This window comes from Stenella coeruleoalba, assembly GCF_951394435.1.
Source record: "Stenella coeruleoalba genome assembly, chromosome: 2".
Classification (NCBI taxonomy): domain Eukaryota; kingdom Metazoa; phylum Chordata; class Mammalia; order Artiodactyla; family Delphinidae; genus Stenella; species Stenella coeruleoalba.
The window spans coordinates 139,892,131-139,913,056 of record NC_137147.1 but is presented as its reverse complement, the minus strand read 5'-3'; the positions used below and the strand labels follow the sequence as shown (position 1 = coordinate 139,913,056).

The 20,926-nt window shown below is 37.4% G+C and overlaps 1 protein-coding gene across 3 annotated transcripts in view; it reads left to right on the top strand.

Moving 5' to 3' along the window:
- MAP2K5 (mitogen-activated protein kinase kinase 5) overlaps positions 1-20,926 on the top strand; it is a 262,237-nt gene that overhangs the window by 48,496 nt on the left and 192,815 nt on the right. For all 3 annotated transcript variants that reach the window (XM_079913743.1, XM_079913742.1, XM_079913744.1), the window contains exon 8: positions 6,467-6,531. In XM_079913743.1, coding sequence (XP_079769869.1) covers positions 6,467-6,531 — 65 coding nt within the window. The remainder of the gene's footprint in view (positions 1-6,466; positions 6,532-20,926) is intronic.

Sequence of the window (20,926 nt, the reverse complement as noted above, 5' to 3'; positions counted from 1 at the left end):
GCCTAATAGATGTGCATGCCTTAAAACAAGGACTGTATGGTGGTACTTCTGGAAGCCTTACTTGTTTAGCCTGGAATCCCTTGAATACAGTTAGAAAAAGTGAGTTGATCTGGTTTTGACACCTGATCATCATCTGTAGTGTGTGAATTCTAGTCCTTAACTATTCAATATACGGCTAAGGAGAATCTGGTGTTGTATGTATATGCAACATATGTATGTATGTTGATCTTAATGGTCCCCATATTTCATATTTATCTAATAGTACTTTTAACTTTAAGCAGCCAAAGTTTTGTTTAGATTGAGGTCCACATACACGTTCCCCTAGTGCCCTGCATGTTTTCGGAAACATGAAACAAAACCTGGTTGCCCTTCTCTCTCCTTCTGGTCACTGCCAAGCCCATTATTGTCCTCTTGTTCTCCCTCTTCTCCCCACCGGAGGGAAGCATACATGGTTCTGCAGGTGTATTTCTTACATGTCTCCAGCACTTGGCGTTAACGTGACTAAAGGCTGAAATATTGAGCCTACGATATTCATGTATCTCCAACACGTTTGCATCCTAGTTACTAACTGTAATTTATGTGTGAGTTACTAGTGTTCTTCAGCTGGAAAATATATTTCAAAATTGACATAAATTAAGAAGCTTTAACTACATTTGTTCAACCCAGGCAATGGAAAATAACCTGTCATAGATTCCTCTTTCAAAAATGAAAAACAGTTATTTCCAGGGCAAAAAATAAACATTCTGAAATATTCCTAGTGTTCTGAACCTAGTACCATAAATATCTTAGTGGTCTTGGTTAGGAGATTCTCTTTGGTGGAAGATTGTCATGGCAATGATTTTTGACACTTAAAGATTGTTTATTGCTTTCCCTTGGGAATGTGATAATCCCACATTAAACAGTATGGCATTTCCTTTCTTTTAAGGATTAGCCATTGTTATGTTTACTTTTATTCACGAAAACGAACAGTACAAAACAAAGAACTCCCACCTTTGGAAGTCTTCAAAATACCTCCTCCTCTTAATTCCTCAGTCCTTGGTGCTATCAGGTAACTAAAGAGTGAGTGAGATTGCCTTGCAGTGAGGTAATGTGCACAGTGTGGCATCAATAAATTTGTGGGCTGAACACTGACACCACTTGATATGGAAGATGTAAGTCACATTTAACGATACCTTAACACTTGAGCATAGTTTTTTATTTTAGTGGTTTATGCTCTCAAGCATTAATAATGATTTGCCTTTCCACTAGCCTCCACTTAGATTTAATAAGGAATTCATATTAATCATTAAAAGAAAGGGACATGATTCTTCAAGATAATCAAATATTGACAGGTTAGAAATAGCTTTCTGCCTGGGTTCATTGATACAGGTTATGTGATATAAATATTTATTTCTTTTCTGTCACTCAGAGTAAATGCCACCAATTGATTCAGCATTGATATAGTGTCAACAGTTCATAAGAAACATTTGACTGGCTTGTGTTTTCCGATTAGTCTCTGCTCTATAAAGTGGGATTTACTAAATCTCTCCAATTGTCTGCTCATAGAGTGTGACTGCTTTCTGAAACTATTATTGCTTCGATTTGTGAAGCAAAGGTCTGGTGATAGGACTAGTTTCTGTCAGACCTTTACATATAAAATAAGGATTAATTGAGCTTTTTTATTTTAATGATTTATAAGCAATAGGTACTGATTCTTCTTAACACAGGCAGACAATAAACAAAGAATATTTTCTTTGCTGATCTATAATTGAATTCCATTTCATTTTCCCCATTAATTTCGTTAACATTATATTAAACACTTTAAAAAGTTTAACATTTAGTCTTTGGAATGGAGACATTGTTCTTCTGTAATTGCTTTGTGAGGGAGGATTCCTTTTTTCCAGCTTAAAAAAAAACAAATCATAAGGTATTTTTGGCAAGTTGTACTGAGAGCTATAAATCAGCGCCACTGATGTGTTTTCTGGGTGTGTTTTTCCCACTTCAGTTGTAGTGCAGTATCATCTGTTTAAGGTTGGCCCTTGATTTGAAACTGATTAGAAATGGCCCAGTGGGTCAATTTAAAGGATTAAAAAAAGTACAGTCACTCCAAGGATGTATGACTTTGACCTTTGCATCTCTGAAGTTGTCTTTCGTCTGTTTGTTTTTTATAATTTGTAGGAGAGGTTGACAGTATTTTTCTATTTCTGGTAAATCAAGTATAAATGTACTGTGAAGTCACAAAACTAGAAATAATTCTAATCCTGCTTCATGTTTGGCTGTTATTTTGAGAACTTCAGATGCCTTTAAAAAACTTGCTGTGTTTAGAAAAAAAAAAAAGGAGAAAGAAAAATAGTATTCGACTGTAAAGTTAGCTTTAAAGAGTGTCCTATTACCAGTACATAAAACTCTTAGATTCTTATGGTTCGTCTCAGATCCCATACGAAGACCTAAACATAGATGAATGAGACTGTGTAAGTCCAAACTGCATGGCACCTCCCCTCCCTGCACAGACACAACCTTTCCGCCCCCTGGGGTGTCACGTCCACGTTCTTTCACAGCCCCCACCTGTCTTTCAGCAGCAGCAGCAGAGCCCAGTGCCATCACCTCTCCCAGGTCATTTGCCGTCGCGGCAGTTGACACGTCATTGTAACTCTCAGGGTTTTTTCTCCCTTCTCCCTCACATCTATTATTCTGCCTTTCATTTGCTTTTTTTTTTTTAGTCAAAACAAGGAAACTGATTTATATTTTTAAATTATTTGGTATCTTTATTGAATAAAAACTTTCTTTTACCTCTTTTTTATCTAGAGAGCTATGTGATTTCTCTTCTTAAAAGCAAATATCGTAGTTGATGAAATCGCTTTTAACTTTTGAGTGCCCTTCATTTGATTATTTTCCTTCCTATGGACCAGGCACCATTGATGGAGAAGATGTCCCTCTGTACTTACACATGAGATCAACTGCTAAGGTAGAGCACTGAGCAGAGTAACCTGAAAGACTGAGTTCTCACCTTGGCTAGTTGCTATTTACTAGTTATATGACCCAAACGAATTGGGTTATATGTTTAAAATGTTGTAAAAGTGTGTGATTTTTATGATACTTGATCCCAACTGTAATATTTAAATGTTGTACTTTGTAGGCTTATAAATCCTACTTTTGTATCATAATGAGTACAGTTTCTATGCTTTATTTTGAAAAGTTGAATTAATATGCTCTCTAAACTAAAAAGGCAGAAATGTTATTAGCTACTTGTTGATCCCTTTAATGATTTTTTTATATTTAAGATCAATTAAAGTAATCCATTTTGATTAGATATACAAAATTCTCAAAATTTGTTTGTGATCAGTTTATAAGCTTGACTCTAATAGTTTTTAAAACTTTTTTAACATGAATAATATTTGAATACTCTATAAAAATTGGAAGATTCAAATAAGCAAAAAGAAAAAAAGATTCTGAGATATATATATATATATTTTTTTTTTTTTTTTGCGGTACGCGGGCCTCTCACTGTTGTGGCCTCTCCCGTTGCGGAGCACAGGCTCCGGACGTGCAGGCTCAGTGGCCATGGCTCACGGGCCCAGCCGCTCCATGGCATGTGGGATCTTCCCGGACCGGGGCACGAACCCGTGTCCCCTGCATTGGCAGGCAGACTCTCAACCACTGCGCCACCAGGGAAGCCCCTGATATTTTTAAATAGAATAATCTATCAATCAATTTATAGGCCAGGCAAATGTCTATATAAAACTTTAAAACAGTGTCGAAACAATTTTTTATGGATACTGTCTTTTTGAGTGACGTGCTTCTAGAACTTATTTTTTAAAACCATTTTTATCTTTATGAGACTCTTAAAATCTTTCTCATTATCTGAGGGATTCCAAATTTCCACCCTTGAATTTGCCTAAACATTGTGTTAGCGTGCGCATGCATGTGCGTGCACACACACACACACACCCACGCCCCATACAACGCCCACAACATCATCCCCCATCTCTCTGGAGCGTTCAGCTTATCCCCTGTCTCATTTTTTTTTTTTTTACATCTACCACTCCTGGTTAGGTTGGAGTGCTGGATGGGTGGCTGCTCCACTTCTCTTTTCAACCTAGTGGGTATTAAAGTTTAAAAAGACTATGGTGTTGGGATTATAGTGGTTGAAGCTGCTCAGAGACCTGCCCCTTTGCATTTACTGCCTCCAACAAAATACCACAAAATCAAGCCCCCTCCGAAGTCCTAGGTCTCTCACAGTATATCACTGGAATGTATAATATCAATGAGTCTTATGTTTATATTTTTCTAAGAGGAAACTACTGGTCCTTTTACCTGGAGTGGTGGAGGTGGAGGGAATGTAATCACAGGTTGTGACCTCTCCAGAGCCTGGATCCTATAGCTACATCCTGCTTACCCTTAAATTTCAGTGCCACCAATTCAGAATTTGTAGATGTTGAGTGAGTAAAATTTCTCCTAGAAATTTACTTCAGGCTGTGATGAGGGTGCAGCTTGTTAAGCAAGTTAATAGTACAAATTAGGTTGTTAGAGTCATGTTTGGACTACCTTGAGGAATGTTTTCAAGGAATTAGCCTGTTTGTACCTGCCAATAGATACTGCTATTTACATATGTATCTCTTACACCCTTTGATCAAATCAAACCCAGTAGCAACTCTGCTGGTTTATTTAGTATCTCAACTTGACGTGCTACTTTTCTTCATGCTGTTTTAAAATTTGTTTTTTGGTCCAGAATAATGAGATTTTCTTTCTTCATGCCACAGAATTTCCCTCAAATAGGAAAATTGTTGCCAATTTTTCTGACTTGTCTGTCATTTTGCCTCTGACCCTAAATATAGTAACTAGCTAATTGCAAATTAAGTCAGTCAGGTTTTACTACAATTAAATGGGGTGCTGAATTGGCCTTTATACATTAATCTGTCAATATTCTTTTAGGGTTTGGCAGAATGGCTTGGAAAGGAAGCTGTTTCTGTTATCTGCACTATGTTCCTAATTATCACAGCTCTCTGAAGCTTCAGCCTCAGAAATGTATAGACAAAAATATTTCCCTTGATAAATGGAACCTTGCTTTATTCCGTTGGTGGAAGTTCAGAGTAGAGCAAAATATTTAAAGCTTTACTATAATGGTCTGAAAGCAAACTATTTTTTTCCAGGTGATATTGAATTAAAAACTCCATCCATTTCCTGCCCATGCAAGGCAGTGCAATTCCCTGGAAATTGATTTTTTTCAGGGCTTACTATGGCTTTTCCCGAGCTTTAGCTATATGGAAAATAACACCTTTATTGAATCCATTTAGTGAATAAAGTTGGCAGTTAATTTTTGAGCAACTGGACCAGTGTGTAGAAAATTACTGAATGCCTCAGATAGAATCTGACTAGTCTTAAAGTCATTTGATAAATAATTATTTAGGGAGTTCTTTCAAACTCTAAAACATTATTTTTGGGGTACTAAAATAGTTCACTTCTATTCACGATTCAAATGAGAGTAGTATTTGTGGTATAATGGTTTTACAGAACCTGGGAAAATGCACATACTGTTTTATATAATAAATTACAAAAAGACTTTATATGAATCACATGCCTATCTATTTTCCTTTTATGCATTATAATATTTGACTATATGTGCATTTTAAAGTGCATTGATTTAGCACTTTTCCATGAGCATAAGATTTCTACCCAGCTATTGCTGTGTACTAATTTATCATTTTCAAAAAAAGGCTATATTGGGCTTCCCTGGTGGCGCAGTGGTTGAGAGTCTGCCTGCCGATGCAGGGGACACGGGTTCGTGCCCCGGTCCGGGAAGATCCCACATGCCGCGGAGTGGCTGGGCCCGTGAGCCATGGGTGCTGAGCCTGCGCGTCTGGAGCCTGTGCTCCACAACGGGAGAGGCCACAACAGTGAGAGGCCCGTGTACCGGAAAAAAAAAAAAAAAAAGTAAAAAAAGGCTATATCTACTCTGGGAAAATCGTTAACATTATTCAGTTAGTTTGTTTAATGTTAATTAGAGGGTCACTTGAGTTTTCAGGGGCTGATTTATTTACAAATTGTGCATTGGATTACTAGAAGTGTGTGTGTGTGTGTGTGTGTGTGTGTGTGTGTGTGTGTGTGTGTGTGTGTGTTCTTGCCAAGTTTGACTTTGGTTATGTGCAGTGCTGTTTGGCAGTGGTTATGTAGTGCTGGAGACTGTGTTCTTATCAGTATCTCTGACCTGACCCTTTTGAGCTATGTTATATCATTCCATTTTGACACCTTTTATCAAACTTTAATGAAATGACCCAGGCAAACAAATTGTCATTAAACTTTCCATCACTTTGTCCCTTGGTATCGTCTTTTATAAATTGGACAGCAAATGTTGTATTGATCTTCTCGTTCTTGCAGCTGAACTTGAAATGACCCAGACTGCTTGTTGTTTATGGCCCAGAGTTGCTTTTCCTTGACATTTCCATCCACAGCATGACACCCTTTTTGTTTTTCTTTCTTTCTTGTGGAGATGAATGAACAAGACATACGGTATCGAGACACTCTTGGTCATGGCAACGGAGGCACAGTCTACAAGTGAGTAGTCAATTTTGTTTAAACTTTCTATCCACTTTTGCCAAATGTGGGTATCCAGGTTCTCCATGGCAAAGATTTTTAAATGACCACCAGTGCTTAGATTTTATTTCCACATTTGACTCCAAAATTCTGCAAGGAATCTATTTTCTCAGGAATTGCTTGGAAAAGTGCATTTATATTGCCTTTTTAATATTTCTGAGTCTGCATCTCTCCTGGGTGAGCATTTAATAGTCCACCATTAGCAAGCGTACCTTTAACCAGCCTGAAGTTTAATGTATTTTTTTCCTTCGCTCTTTAACACGTTATTTTTTTTTTTTTTAACTTGCTAGCACCCTATGCTAGTCCCCTGCCTGTGTACGTACAGCTATGCTCAGTGGAAGACAAACCTTATAAATACCATTGCTTTGCCCTGTGTCAACACTCAGTTATTAAAAAGCCTTCTTCCTGTTGTGTTTCCTTCTCTCCTCACCCTACTCCCTGAGAGAATTTCTACACATTGATGAATATGTTAAGTTATAAAATTCTCCCAAATTCCAATTGCAGTGATCTTACCCTAAAGAAGTGTTCATTTTCATATTAAAAAATGCTAACCGTAAAAAATAGTTCTCTCAACAGGGAAGTCTTTCTCGTGCAGTAGTGCAAAGTTTAAACTACATAATGTAATGTCTGGTACTTAATAGTCTGCAATGGTGTATGAAAAATATTCCACTAGGAATTAAAAAATCCATACTCTGTAAGAAAGCCCTGAGGAAGTAATAAAGCTTTCCTCCAGAGAGCTGTTTTCCATATATACACTAACCCTGCATCACATTGTGATTGTGTTTTTACCTTAGATGTTTTACTATTGATATTAATATATGTTTTCAAAGTTGTAAATTATTTAATTTATGTTTAACTGGTTACTGATTTTCTTAGAATTTTAAGTTCTTACTAATGACGTGAATACAGATAAAAATTGCCCTGTTGCAAAATCGCCCTGTTGCCCATGAATGCGAAAGATCACATCCTAAAATTCCAGAACATCCTCCACACAGATACAGTGTTGGCATAGAATCAGATTTCTCAGGGTTAGAAGCTCCTTCAAAGTTATCTGATCCAGTCCCCCACCCAGGGCTTCTGTCCTCTCTGTAGATAGAGCCAGGATGTGAGTCCTTTCTCCTAAAGTCCTTTAACATAGTCCTTTAAGAACGTATGCTTACATATTTGGATTGTTTTTTCCTATAGATAACTGACTATGGTGAATAGTTGGTCTGAAAGTTAAGTGCTTCCACTATGATAATTCAGAGAATTAAATAATAACACATTTCTTTCACAATCCTTGGGTCTTGCCCTTAAAATGTGTGATGCCTCATGTGTCTAAAAAGTTTGTTGTCCTTCCGTGAATCATACTAGCATTCCTTCCCATGCAGTCCCCCAGTACTGCATAAATAGCATCTCTTCGTCCTAGTCTTCTCTTCCTCACTCTTATCTGACTTGACTTTTTACCCTGTCCTGAAGGTTCTTGAGTTCAGGTACCTTTAGAAATAAGAAGGAACATGTACACTCCAATTTACTTCTCTTGAGTTCCCTGGAGGGAGCGGTTCTCAAAATCTCAACCTTTCTTTTTCTTAATGCTTTTATGCTGGTGTTCAGGTGTAATAAAACAGAAAAGATGTCTAGCAACTCTTTTGACTCCTTTTATTGGTCGAATAGAGTCCAAAAACATTTCTTTAGACTCCTAACCTACTTACTTTTGTTGTTTCACCAAATGTTTGATTCTCAAGCATGTTTTTATTTTTTAATTGAAGACCTATTGTGAATTTACTATCCTAGAAGGGTAGGATATTATTCTAGATGTTATTCTAATAATTATTTATTATTCTAGAAGGGAGAAAGCGTAAGACCACCAAACTCCATCAGGTAATTTTTATTAGAAATAATATCCTAGATATTAAAATTTTAACCTTTTATCTTAAAACAGGTTCATAAAAGGGAGAGGGGATACAGGGAAGTGGAAATAATATGCCCATCCAGCAAGGAAAAATTACAACATAAAATTATGTTAGTGTTGTTTTTCTTTAACTGGTATTCTTGATTGTGGTAGAAACATATAACATAAAAATTACAGTCGCAACCATTTTTAAGTCTACAGTTCAGTGGCATTAAGTACATTCACACTGTTGTGTAACCATCACCACCGTCCATCTGCAGGACTCTTTTTGGCTTGCAGATCTGAAACCCTATACCCATTCAACAATAACTCCCCATTCGCCTGGGTTATGTTGTTTTTAGCTAAGAAGCATGGCTAGACATTTTCTTTTTATTAGGGCCACAGTATCCAAGGGGACGTCCTTAAGCATGAGTTCTTCAGTTTGCTAGGATGTTGCGGTGACATGAGCGACTTATCCTGGGTTCATTTAGTTAGCTACCATTGCTAATGCTCAGTATGTATTGTAAGATTTAGTATGGTTTTTTTTTGGTTTTTTTTTGTTTTTTTCCTGCGGTACGCGGGCCTCTCACTGTTGTGGCCTCTCCCACTGTGGAGCACAGGCTCTGGACGCGCAGGCTCAGCGGCCATGGCTCACGGACCCAGCCGCTGTGCGGCATGTGGGATCCTCCCGGACCGGGTCACGAACCCGTGTCCCCTGCATCGGCAGGCGGACTCTCAACCACTGCGCCACCAGGGAAGCCCTTAGTATGTTTTTGACAGTGGTTGTTTACAGAGGGTTAGTGCCAGTATCATGATCATTTTAGTACTTTATTTTATGTAATAGATTTCTTATAAAAAAGAAGACATTTCACTTATTGCCTGGGTGATTCTTAAGGGGAGAGACATGAAGATATCACATTGAATAACCACTTATCATTGATCATTGGTCTTCATTTCTGTCTGGGTTTCAATTTGTGTTGTTCTTATATCCCTGGCTTTTAGTGCAGCACAAAGAAATTGTATAATCATCAGGAAATGAAAAGCCACTTTACTGAAGTCTCTGTAAAACTAAGTGTTTGGTGTGTTATGATTGACTTTCTCCTATATTAAGTTTACCTTAATGGTGTTGACTATAAAAACTGTGATTTTTCAAACAAAAATGATTACATTACAGTTTATGCTACATAAACTAGATGAAGAAAATATTGGAAAATCCACTCATTGGTAGCAAAACTGCCTAATGGGCCTATTTAATTTTTTTCTTATAAAGAATAATACATGTAAAGCAAAAGTTTAATATTTCAGTCTTATTTGCTCCACTTGATGGGGTGTTGTGAGTTTCAAGGGATATGATATTGTGTAACTGCAATATATAGTATTTAATAGTTGATCACATTTTCATCCTTTAAGTCTAGATGTTCTCCTCAGTTATACAATATGAATTTCTGGGCCCAGATATTTAAACCAAACGTGGATTCTGTGTGTAGTCCCCTGCTGCGCTACTATTATGATATTGATCTAGGCAGGTAATTTTAAATTGTGGTATCTGTTGGATTACTAGTTTGGATGAAATAGATCATAAAGGAAATACCCTAGACTAAAGTATAGCCCAAGCCTAGGAAGAAGAATAATTTAAGAAAAGGAAATGAACGCACTTTAATTATTGCTCCATTTCCCAGAGTGCTACAAGTTTCTCCACAAAAATAAATCAGGAAACACACATGTTCTATTCCCTTCTGGTAGATTCACAATAAATTTTGAAAACTTCGGGGAAATAGAGAACAGTATGTGTTGCGGTTAAATGTGGAGGCTCTGGGTGTGAACCCTGCACCTGCCACTAACTAGCTTGTGTGACCTTGGGAAAGTTACGTAACGTCTTCTACCTCAGTTTCCCCATGTGTAAAATGGAGATAATATACCTATAATACCTATGTTATAAAGTTACTGTGCAGTTAAATCAGATGTTTCATAGAAAAGACAGCACTGTAACTGACACTTACTAAACGTTAGCTACTGTTCGTGATAGTACCAGTGATAGACAAATCGTTAATCCCTGGGCTTCCTGTGCTTACTTGGCCATAGGATTCTTTTTTTGAGGAATATCTCACAGAATTAGAGTTGTGTTGAATTAACTTTGAGAAGTTCTACATTATGTTATGATACATCATACACTTCTTTGTTTCCTTTTATTCTCTAGTTGCCTCATGAATATGATTTATTATTATATCTTATATATTAACTTAAATAGAATGATTCTTTTCAGAGTTTCAAGATATATTCTCTTTTATCATAGTTAATTTCAAATTGCTGTAGGACAGCTGGTATAATGGTAAGCACATTTTTCCACTGGAAAAAGCTAGAGCTCACATTCATGTGGCAAAGCCAGCACTCTACACAGCATCTCGTCCTTCCACTCTGTTTATCCCCAAGGCAGTGTTGTTTCTCAAGGTCAAGCAGAGTCCATTGTGTTTCCTTGTATTTTCTAGTGTACCCAGCACTGTCCTAAGGATAGAATAGATGCTTTATATGTGTTGGCTGGAATGAGAATGAGGCAAGTGGAGGTTTTTTCCAAGCAGGTTTTAGTAGAGCTCTTTAATTGGATCCTCCCCATACCTGGCTAGTTTTAGAGGCTGCATAATTTTGAGACTGTGTAATTGTTTTAGAACATTCACCGAGAAGAGTAGGGATTTCTCAACTAAGGGCATATGTTTGAATGATTAATTTTCTTTCAGATGTTAAAACTGAGTATTTGGTATCCATTAACATTCTAGTTACTGTCTGTTTTTCTTGGATAGTATGTCATGTAGAAATGAAAGTAATTAATAGGCCCAGTTACTTTGGAAACATTTTGTGATAATGAAGGCCGGTCACTCAGGTCCTTTGCTCCTTCAGTGCATTGTTCGATGGAGTCACATAAGCTTTGGGTCCAGAAATGAAGTAGTGTCTAACTCTTAGGATTTAGGTCGTGCTAAGTCAGTGAGCCAGCAAGCACTTAAGGATCATCTGTTATGTTATCTTTTTCCTTAATGCAAATTATTCAGGCTAAGACTCAAGTTGTCAGCTTTCTGGCCATGTATTCTAATCTCTAGGTGTTGGAAAATATTAGTGGACTTTCTAAATCCAGCTGCTTCCTACAGTACAGTTAAGGGTCAAACCTGGGTTTGTGGTAGAATTTTCTCAGTGGTTTAATCAGCAGCATATATGCTGACTACATGGCATTTTGAAGATTGGATATATACCATTATTTAAGAATTAATTTGACCATATCTAGAGACAAGAGAAGAGGGAGGGGATAATAATTCTCAAAGGTGTTGGTTTCTCTTCATTTCTGTTGTCTTACCAATTTTATGAAATATTTGTTGGGCGACAGGGTGAAGATGGTCCTTGGAGATGGTAATTGAGATCACAGGAGCTATTAAATTGTATTCTGCCCTCATGATATGGCTGTACAGACCAACTAAAACATTACATTTTTGTTTCGGGGCTGGAATTATATCAGCTCATTACACTTAACATGATTTATTTCATGAAAATTAGAAAATGAGAAAATACATGAATTGTTGTCTAATTAAATGCTGTTTAGTAAACAAAATATTTTAAAACATAGGATCCCTGAGGGGAAAGCATAACAAAAGGTTCCCTGATGAAAATATTGGGAACCACATAATACCCAGAAAAACTCTCACTTCCCTTTTCACCAAACAACCTGAAGGTGCCAAACCAAAACAGGCCTAACCCCAGCTTCTCTGACAACTGTATCAGTGACTCCACTCCTTTATGTTTTTTCCCTGAAGTGCATCTTGTAAATTAAGAGTAGTTTTTAAATGGTTTTGATATTGACCCAAGAGCTAGGGTGATTGTTTGATTTATTTTAACTTTAAATTTCCAATCAAATGAAGCACCTTTTCCTTGCAGCCAAGATCATATTTTAAACAAGCAAACAAGACATCATCTTAATGTAAAATTAAATAACTTGTATATAGCTGGATTGTATTATAGTATCATGTGACAAGCAAAGATATTAATATTTTCAGAAAATCAATGAGTATTTGTCAAATAAAATTAATTATGTATGCTTCCCTCTCTCCCTGTCTCAGCATTCACCGTTATAGGTTTGTTTCATACAGTAATGTGTATTGTATTGATTAGAATCTGAAGAATGAACCTGAGCTCCTGATTCTCTACACCTTTCCCACCTTTGCTGCCCCATCTCCATGTTCCCATAGCTTCACACATGCTCATATCCATTATGGCAGTGATGGATTATTGGCATCCAGCCAACATGACAGGCTGTCACAGGTCGCTGAGCAGAGATTTTCAGGCTCTGTTTCCACCCGAATTAACTATTATTGAAATAGTTTATTGAGATTGAAGTATTGATCATTTTCTGCTAACCTTCGCTTAAGGGAAGGAAGAGGTGGCAGCGGTGTTTTTGAAAGACACTAAATTTCATTTTAAAAAATCTCATTTATTTAGCCTTTTCTTCTTCCTGTTTTATAGCCCCTATTGTTTTATTGCTTGGAAAAGGGTATCTTGGCTTTATTTTTATGACAGTATAATTATACTTCAGAAATGCACTTGATTACTGTGGGTAACAAAATCGTTCTAGTATATTGGTTTGGCCAATATTGCTACACAAACAACTTTTCAGTCAATTGAGTCTGGTAAAAATCAATACATTATGGTAATATTTCAAGTAAGAATTTGCTGAATCTAAGTATTTCAACCCTATCTCCTTTTAGGGAAAAATAGTTTTGAAGCAGCAAGACTTCTTTCTAATATTTTATTTTAATAAAAGTGCTTTCTTTATAAAGAAATTTAAGTCCCCAGCAGAAGACTTTGTGAACAGATAAGCATTAGCACACTTCTATTTTTATAGGGTGGAAGAGATCTAGTTTACACTAAAATCTGTTCTCTTGGCTGCATTAGGAGGGTATCTCATTTGGGATTGACTTCATCTTGCAGGGTGCCACTTTTGGATTTTTGTCTCTAGTTCTGGGTACTGGGTTTACAGAGAGATGTGGACAGTTCAGAGACCACTCAGAGGAGCATGGAGAGAATAACACGGGGTCTGGGAAATTTGCCTGTCTAATCTCCTTCATTCATTAGTGGGGCATGTTCTGAGCATGTGCTGTGTGGAGGGCACTTGTGTCAGCTGTTGGGGACAGCCAGGCTCTCACTGGAGCTGTGTCCAGGTAGAGGGAGAAGCTCTGTCCACAGGTAAGTACGGGGCCTCACAGTCCAGGCTGTGTGTCTGTCTGTGTGGCACACAGCCTCTGGGGGGCCAAGGGAGGAGTGACGACTTTTAGCTACTTCCTCAGGAGGTAACAGGAAGGGCCTCATGGAGGAACTGTTATTTGAGTTGAGAAGTGGTCAGAGGAATTGGCTGACTTTTATCTGAAAAAGAGAAAATTAAGGGGTCCCATGACAGTTGACATAAAAAAGTCTGAAGGGCATATGTGTAGATAGAGGAACAGGTTTGCTTTGTGTTCTTCTGAAGGCCTACCTCAAATTGCTCGTCTTTGTTTTTAAATCTATTTTTGGCTGCATTGGGTCTTCGTTGCCCCGGGTTCAGTCCCTGGACAGGGAACTAAGATCCCGCAAGATGCGCAGCACGGCCAAAATTAAAAAAAAAAAAAAAAAGCTTGGAAGGGTTAAGTGGCATGCCCACGGTCAAATCAAGACTAGAACTCAGGAGACTTCCCTGGTGGTGCAATGGTTAAGAATCCGCCTGTGGGGGCTTTCCTGGTGGCACAGTGGATAAGAATCTGCCTGCTAATGCAGGGAACACCAGTTCGATCCCTGGTCTGGGAAGATCCCACATGCTGCAGAGCAACTAAGCCCGTGCACCACAACTACTGAGCCTGTGCTCTAGAGCCCGTGAGCCACAACTACTGAGCCTGCATGCCGCAACTACTGAAGCCCGTGCGCCTAGAGCCCATGCTTCACAATGAGAGAAGCCACCACAATGAGAAGCCCGTGCACTGCAACAAAGAGTAGCCCCTGCTCGCCACAACTACAGAAAACCCGTGTGCGGCGATGAAGACCCAACACAGCCAAAAATAAATAAATTAAATAAATAACTTTATTTAAAAAAAAAAAAAAAGAATCTGCCTGCCAGTGCAGGCGACACGGGTTTGATCCCTGGTCCAGGAGGATCCCACATACCACAGAGCAGCGAAGCCTGTGTGCCACAACTACTGAGCCTTTGCTCTAGAGCCTGCGAGCCACAACTACTGAGCCAGTGTGCCACAACTACTGAAGCCTGCTCACCTAGAGCCCATGCTTCTCAACAGGAGAGGCCACCGCAGTGAGAAGCCCGCGCATTGCAGTGAAGAGTAGCCCCCCGCTCGCCGTAACTAGAGAAATCCTGCGCACAGCAACAAAGACCCAATGCAACCAAAAATAAATAAATAAAAATAAAATAATTAAAAAAAAAAGACTAGAACTCAGTATCAAAACATCGAGTTGTACACCTTTAATTTGTTCTGACACCTAGGGTCAGTACTTGGGCCTACTTCTCAAGCCAGGGTTTTCCTGTTTGCCATTCACACTCTTAAGTTTCCTAATTTTTAACCCAAATTATTTTTGGATGTGAGATATAAATTAATATATAATCCTGAAAGTCAGTGATGCACCACCTCTAGTTGTTAATTTTAGATGCTTTTTAGTAGATGTTAAAGCAACCATTACTTGACTGACAGAATTATTGCAACATAACTTGTTATTTGGTCTATCCTTTGGGTCTTTACTTATCAAAAGCTTTGAATTTAATAATTGAATCCCTAGATTAATTGTATGGTTGTGCTAGTGGAGGTGGTGCATTTCTTGATTTATAAGACACATTTTTTTTTTAGCTATTTTACAGTATCTGATGTGTTAGAAAATTATAGACTCTTGGTTGGCATATAGCACAAGCAAATATTTGTATACCATAGCATCTAGGGTATTTACTTAAATTGCTTTTTTGGGAAAATAATTCACTGGAAAGTCCAAAAGGCATTTACTGTGTATAACTTTCTGCCACAATTTTTTTTCATTGCTCTGTCGTTGGTTACCTTGATATAAGAGACCATGTTCCTGTTAAATTGCTGCCTTACTGGAGTGAAATAAGTTTAGGTTCTGATTTGTGAAACAAAACTGAATTGGAGGAGCAGGTTACTAAATTAGAGGGGGAAATAGCAATAGCAACTTGGGCTGTGGGTATTAGGCATCAAGTTTTTTTAAACATTACTTTGATTTTTAAGTGTGACTTTGTATTATGTTTTCCTCTTGACCCTAAAATTTCCATACTTTACCTGGTCAGTATTATAAGAGAAAGAAAGAAAAGGAATGTACAGTATTATTGCTCAAAGCAGAGTTCGTGGTTTTTGTTTTGTGAATTCAAATAATGAAATGAAAAATGTTCAGACAAAATTAGAACTTGCTTTAGGGCACAATCAATATAGCATTTTAACAAGCTTAGTGTATTTGGAAAATATGTATTGTATAACGTTCTCAAACATACTGATTCTGTTACGACTGCTAACTATAACAGCAAAATGTAACAATACACTTAGTCAGTAAACATAAAGCTCTGATTAAACCGTAGTTAAGTTTTCTGAAAAGTTATCTAAAAACTATGAATAAAATATATTTTTACATTGTCTCAGCAACACAAAATATAGCCAATGAAACTTTATAGTGGTAGAGAAAATGGTATATTGGGTAAACTTACAGAGTGATTTTTTACCACACACACGTGTACTCAGTTAAGTTTCTGGACACCATTTGTTTCTTCTTCCTTTTAACTTTTTTTTTAAAGGTAATTCTTGGTGAGTGTTGCAGAGTATAGTGGGGTTACTGACTGAAGAGGTAAATGAGAAGTTTCCCTGCTTCCCTGGAAGCCTAGCAAAATGTTTTAAGACCCTTCCTTCATACACCCAGGATGCAGGGGTTGCTCAGAATCGTATGGCTGCGTTTGTGTTTCCAACCTGGGCCACCATAGCATGCCAAGGGTTATCCCCAGCAGCGTTGGAATATAGCTGGGTAGAGTAGGTATCACCATCCTCATTTGACCTATGATGAAACTGACACACCAAAATTAAGGGATTTCCCTAAGGAGTCAAAGCAAGACAAGGGATAGAACCACCACTGAAACTCATGCTTTCGTATTTCTTGGTCCTTTCCCAGTGCCCTTACTAGTAAATAATTACATTTTGATTCTAAGGAGCTAAGGTAAGCAAACTATGTGCAAGCCTAAGAATTTCTGATGGCATTTTCTAGCAAATATACTACAGTTGCATTTTGTATTTTTATTTTTTGCATCAGGCACATGTACCTTACAAATGACCCATATGAACAAACAGCTGTCTTCTTTCTTCTCTCCTTCCCTGGAATTTGTAATCTTTGAATTAACTGATTAATTCAGTGTTAAAAACATTAATGCCTGTCTCCAGACTTCAGTCACTTCAGCATATGATTCTCCAGAAATTACACCTTTGGGTTTTTTCATTGCCCGTGATTTTGTGAGTGCTTTTGTCTGTGTATTTAAATCATCATTGGAATCTTGTAGATGTTTTCAGCTGCTGGTCTTTGTAAACAAGTCTGTTTTTTTCCTCCCACACAGACCCCTCTCCCTTTCTCCTCCCATTAATCTTACTTTGAAAATATATGACTTCTTTAAGCCTTACTCTCCTGAATGGGTTGGAGAATAGCACCTCCTCTTGACTAATCTCAAAGGACGTTGTAAAACAAAATGTTGCTTAATTTTTGGAGAGAATGTTCTAATACAGTTTATATGTTTTTGGAAGTCACTACAGATATCTCAAAAAGAATACCATGGTGGAATTGAGTTTAGAATCCAAATACTTTCCTCTGTTGTCCAAAACATAGAGGCACAGATTTTTCCGTATTACTGAGTTTAAAGATGACTGTCCCTGGATGGTGGAAGGTAGGATGGTAGTTTGAGTGTTGTTCAGTTTTTATGTTAAAGGAAAAAGTTGCTCCTGGTTTGTTTTGACCCTAGTCATGATACGCCAGTTTCATGAAGTCTGTTATGCACAAAAGTGCACAAAATGAAGATAAAGTGCCTCTCTCCTGCCTGACAAAAGCCATTCCTTTGCAGAATGGTATCTGCAGTGAAAGTAAATAAATGAATGGACAGCAATCACAGCCTAGTTGATGAAACTGTTCAATTAAAGCACAGGCATTTACATGGTGTAATTTCCCTAAATTGCCAATGAGCCCCTTTAGACACAACAGTGTTCAAATTGATTTCAGCATTGATTTTGGCTGAAGCTGATAAATTTCTGCTTGTTAGTTAAAGTAATTTTGCAGAAGACTTTGTACTGCAGTATTGAAGTGTTCATTTAGCTGATGGTTAAAAGAGGAGTTATTTACAGAGGCCTCTACTGTTGTTCAGAGATGGGACAATTCCCCAATCATCTTTTACTTTTAATTTTTTAGGCTTCAGTATACCAATCAATAGGTGATTGAAACTGATTAAAACTTATCCAACCAGCTGCCTATGGCAGTTTAATTAGAAGCTGGATGATTCTTAAATTAAAGTTGTCTTATTTTCATTGCATAACCATCTTCCAGAAGAGTTAGGGACTAACAGTGCTGAAAACTTAAAGTTTGGCTTTATTAAGGTATCTGGCAACTGTTAAATCACTCAATAGCTATTCCTGTGGCAACTCAGAAATGTATTCAGAGGCTTTTGCCCTTTATGGAGGTTAAAAGTAATAATGTGCTTACTTGCTAGCCAAGAGAATTTTTTTCCATCAAAGGGATAACCTCTAGTATAGCGAGATGTGTGAAAGAACAGCTGTTTGTGATATGTATCTTATTACATAAGCAAGATGAAATGCTGGGGCTTTATTTTTTAAATACTGCAGTACAGCCATCATGATGTTCTGTGCATCTCCCTGCTGAAAACCATCAGCTTTTGAATTTATATTTTTTATCCTGTTTTAAGGTCTTGATTAAAATCATTTTCCAGTGAATGAAAACCCAATATTTTCCTATAAGTACATGATGACTTTTCACCAGTATTGTGGGCAGGATTATAGAAGAGAGTTTTGTTTGTTTTGTTTTCCTCTCCCAGGGACACTTCCCCATACTCATTTTCTCTAGTGTTGGACAATTTCTTGAGTTTTTAATGGAAATGGGTTAATATTTCTGTCATAGGGGACATATTACATCTGGTACTACAGGGAAGAAGGGGATAAATGGCTCACTTTTCAGAGGTGCATTTACTCTTTGACCCACTAGGGTACTATTTAGTGTTCTAGGAGAGGTAATTTAGTAAATTGTACCCCAGTGGCCTGAAAAAGTTAATGCAACTCTGAAAAGTGAGTCATTCAATCGATTTTCCCTATTGCTTTTTAAAAACCAAAACTGACTATATCCAGAGAACCTTGCAGACAACTGGAATTAGAGGATCTAGAAACAGTCAGTTTATGATAACACAGGGTTGTTGGGACATGCATTGGATTTGGCTTCAGAGGACTTGAATCCACATCCCACTCCAGAGCTTAGGAGATAAGAATCTTGAAGCAGTTGTTAACCTCACCAAGCCTTGGTTTCCTTATCTATAAAGTGGGGATAATAAGAATATCTACCTTAAAAATTTTTGTGCAAATTAAATAGCTTCCTTATATAAAAAGTTTTTATAAACCACAAAGTATAATCAAATGTTAATTACTAGTAGAAGAGGGTTTTCTGAAATAGTCATTTTTGTATCTGATTTTGGAAAGTGATTTATTGTTAGCTTTCCACCAAGAAACTGTGAGCAGAGATGATACTGTAATCAAGCCATTTCAGGAGAGAAGTTTCCTAGCTAGTTAATCCTCACGATACTCCTGTTTTTTCCCCCACATGTATTGCCTCATGTTTTTCATTTTCATCGTTAGGCTTTCTCTTGCCTCTCCATTTTGCCCATTACATTCTTTCAGAAGCTTTGATCAAGAGATCACTATGACTGTAGCTTCCTTGATCTCAAAGATACTTAGGCCATATATTAAAAGACATTACTCTAGTTGATGTTAAAGGCTTGAATCAGGCCATATCAACTTACGGAAGAAATATGGAGGCAGTGATGACCATGTTAACTTTGAGGCAGGTGTGGGAGTAAGAAGGAGCGTATAACCAGAGTAAATAGAAAGAAGAAGAAATCATAAGATACAGAGTTATGGTAGCTTTTCTCTGATGAGAAAACTCTTTCTACCCCTGCCAGGTTCCCCATATTATACATCAGGTTGATTTGTGAGCCCTGTGTATGATCAGCATCTTGAAAGAGTTGTTAATATCTGTGACCTAATGACATGTTTGATTTGATACTAAACAGTCTAGGGAGCCCTGTTGCTTAACCATAAATTATTTTACAGTCAGTAGTCAGCATCTGTAATGGATTTTTAGACAGAAGGAAGGTTGGCACAGACTGCTATTTGAACTAGTACAGTTTATATAAAAGCTGTTTATAACTGCTGTTTACTTTGGATTTCCTATTTTAACAGCTAGAGCCTGGCTAATGTGTTTATCTATTATGGAAGGCAACAACTGTCAGTGTTGATTTCCCTCAAACTATTTGAATTTTTTTTCTGTGGATGGCTATTTTAGTATGTGACATATTGGTAAAATCCTCCCCCAAAGAAACCTACCAAGAGAACAAATCTCTAAAAAGATCAAGCAATAAAACAAAATTTTCATTCTCAAAACCATAGCTAGTTTACATTTGGTTACTGAAAGCACGTCATTGCATTAAAAGACAACATCCAGGGTTTTAAAAACATCTCACAAAATAACAAAAGATTTTTGTTTTAATTGTGTATATATGTATTTCTTAAGCCAAATCTTAACTATTGCTTTCTCCATTTTAGTGGCTGGATTGTTTTGTTAGGTTTCCTGTCCATTTGGAGAAATTCCAACATTTGATAGTGCTCTATAAATAATTCACAGAGTAATTGTGTCCCTCTTTTCACTAACCTTTTATGAAGTATGCTATGTGAGAAGTGGAACTTAAGTCAGTGGCATTTATTCCACATGGTGTATGAAAGAATTGCCCTGCCCCCTTCACAGGGCAATGGCAATGCTGTTATTTCAGTGTTTTTGCTTTGCCATCATGATTAAGAGTCATCATACACGCAATTACTCTTGAGATCCTTGCTCCAAGAGGCAAAAAAGTGTGTGTGGGGGGTCGTATTTCCCTTCTCATTTTGGTGACCATTTTACTAACAAATTGACATTTATCGCATATCATATTATCAGTTACACTGAAGTGTGAAATATTTACGGTGGGGTCATAGGTCATCCCCCCATTCTTAAATTATCACAATCACTAGAGAAGCATAGATAGTCCCTATTATAAATTCTTTCTCCTCATAATTGAAAATAATTTGATTAGAATGTATTCAGAAGTTAATATGCAGAATAGCACGGTAGAAATTAGATGCCTACTTTAATTATGTGAGATTGTACAAGCTTTATCAGAAAATATATGATCGG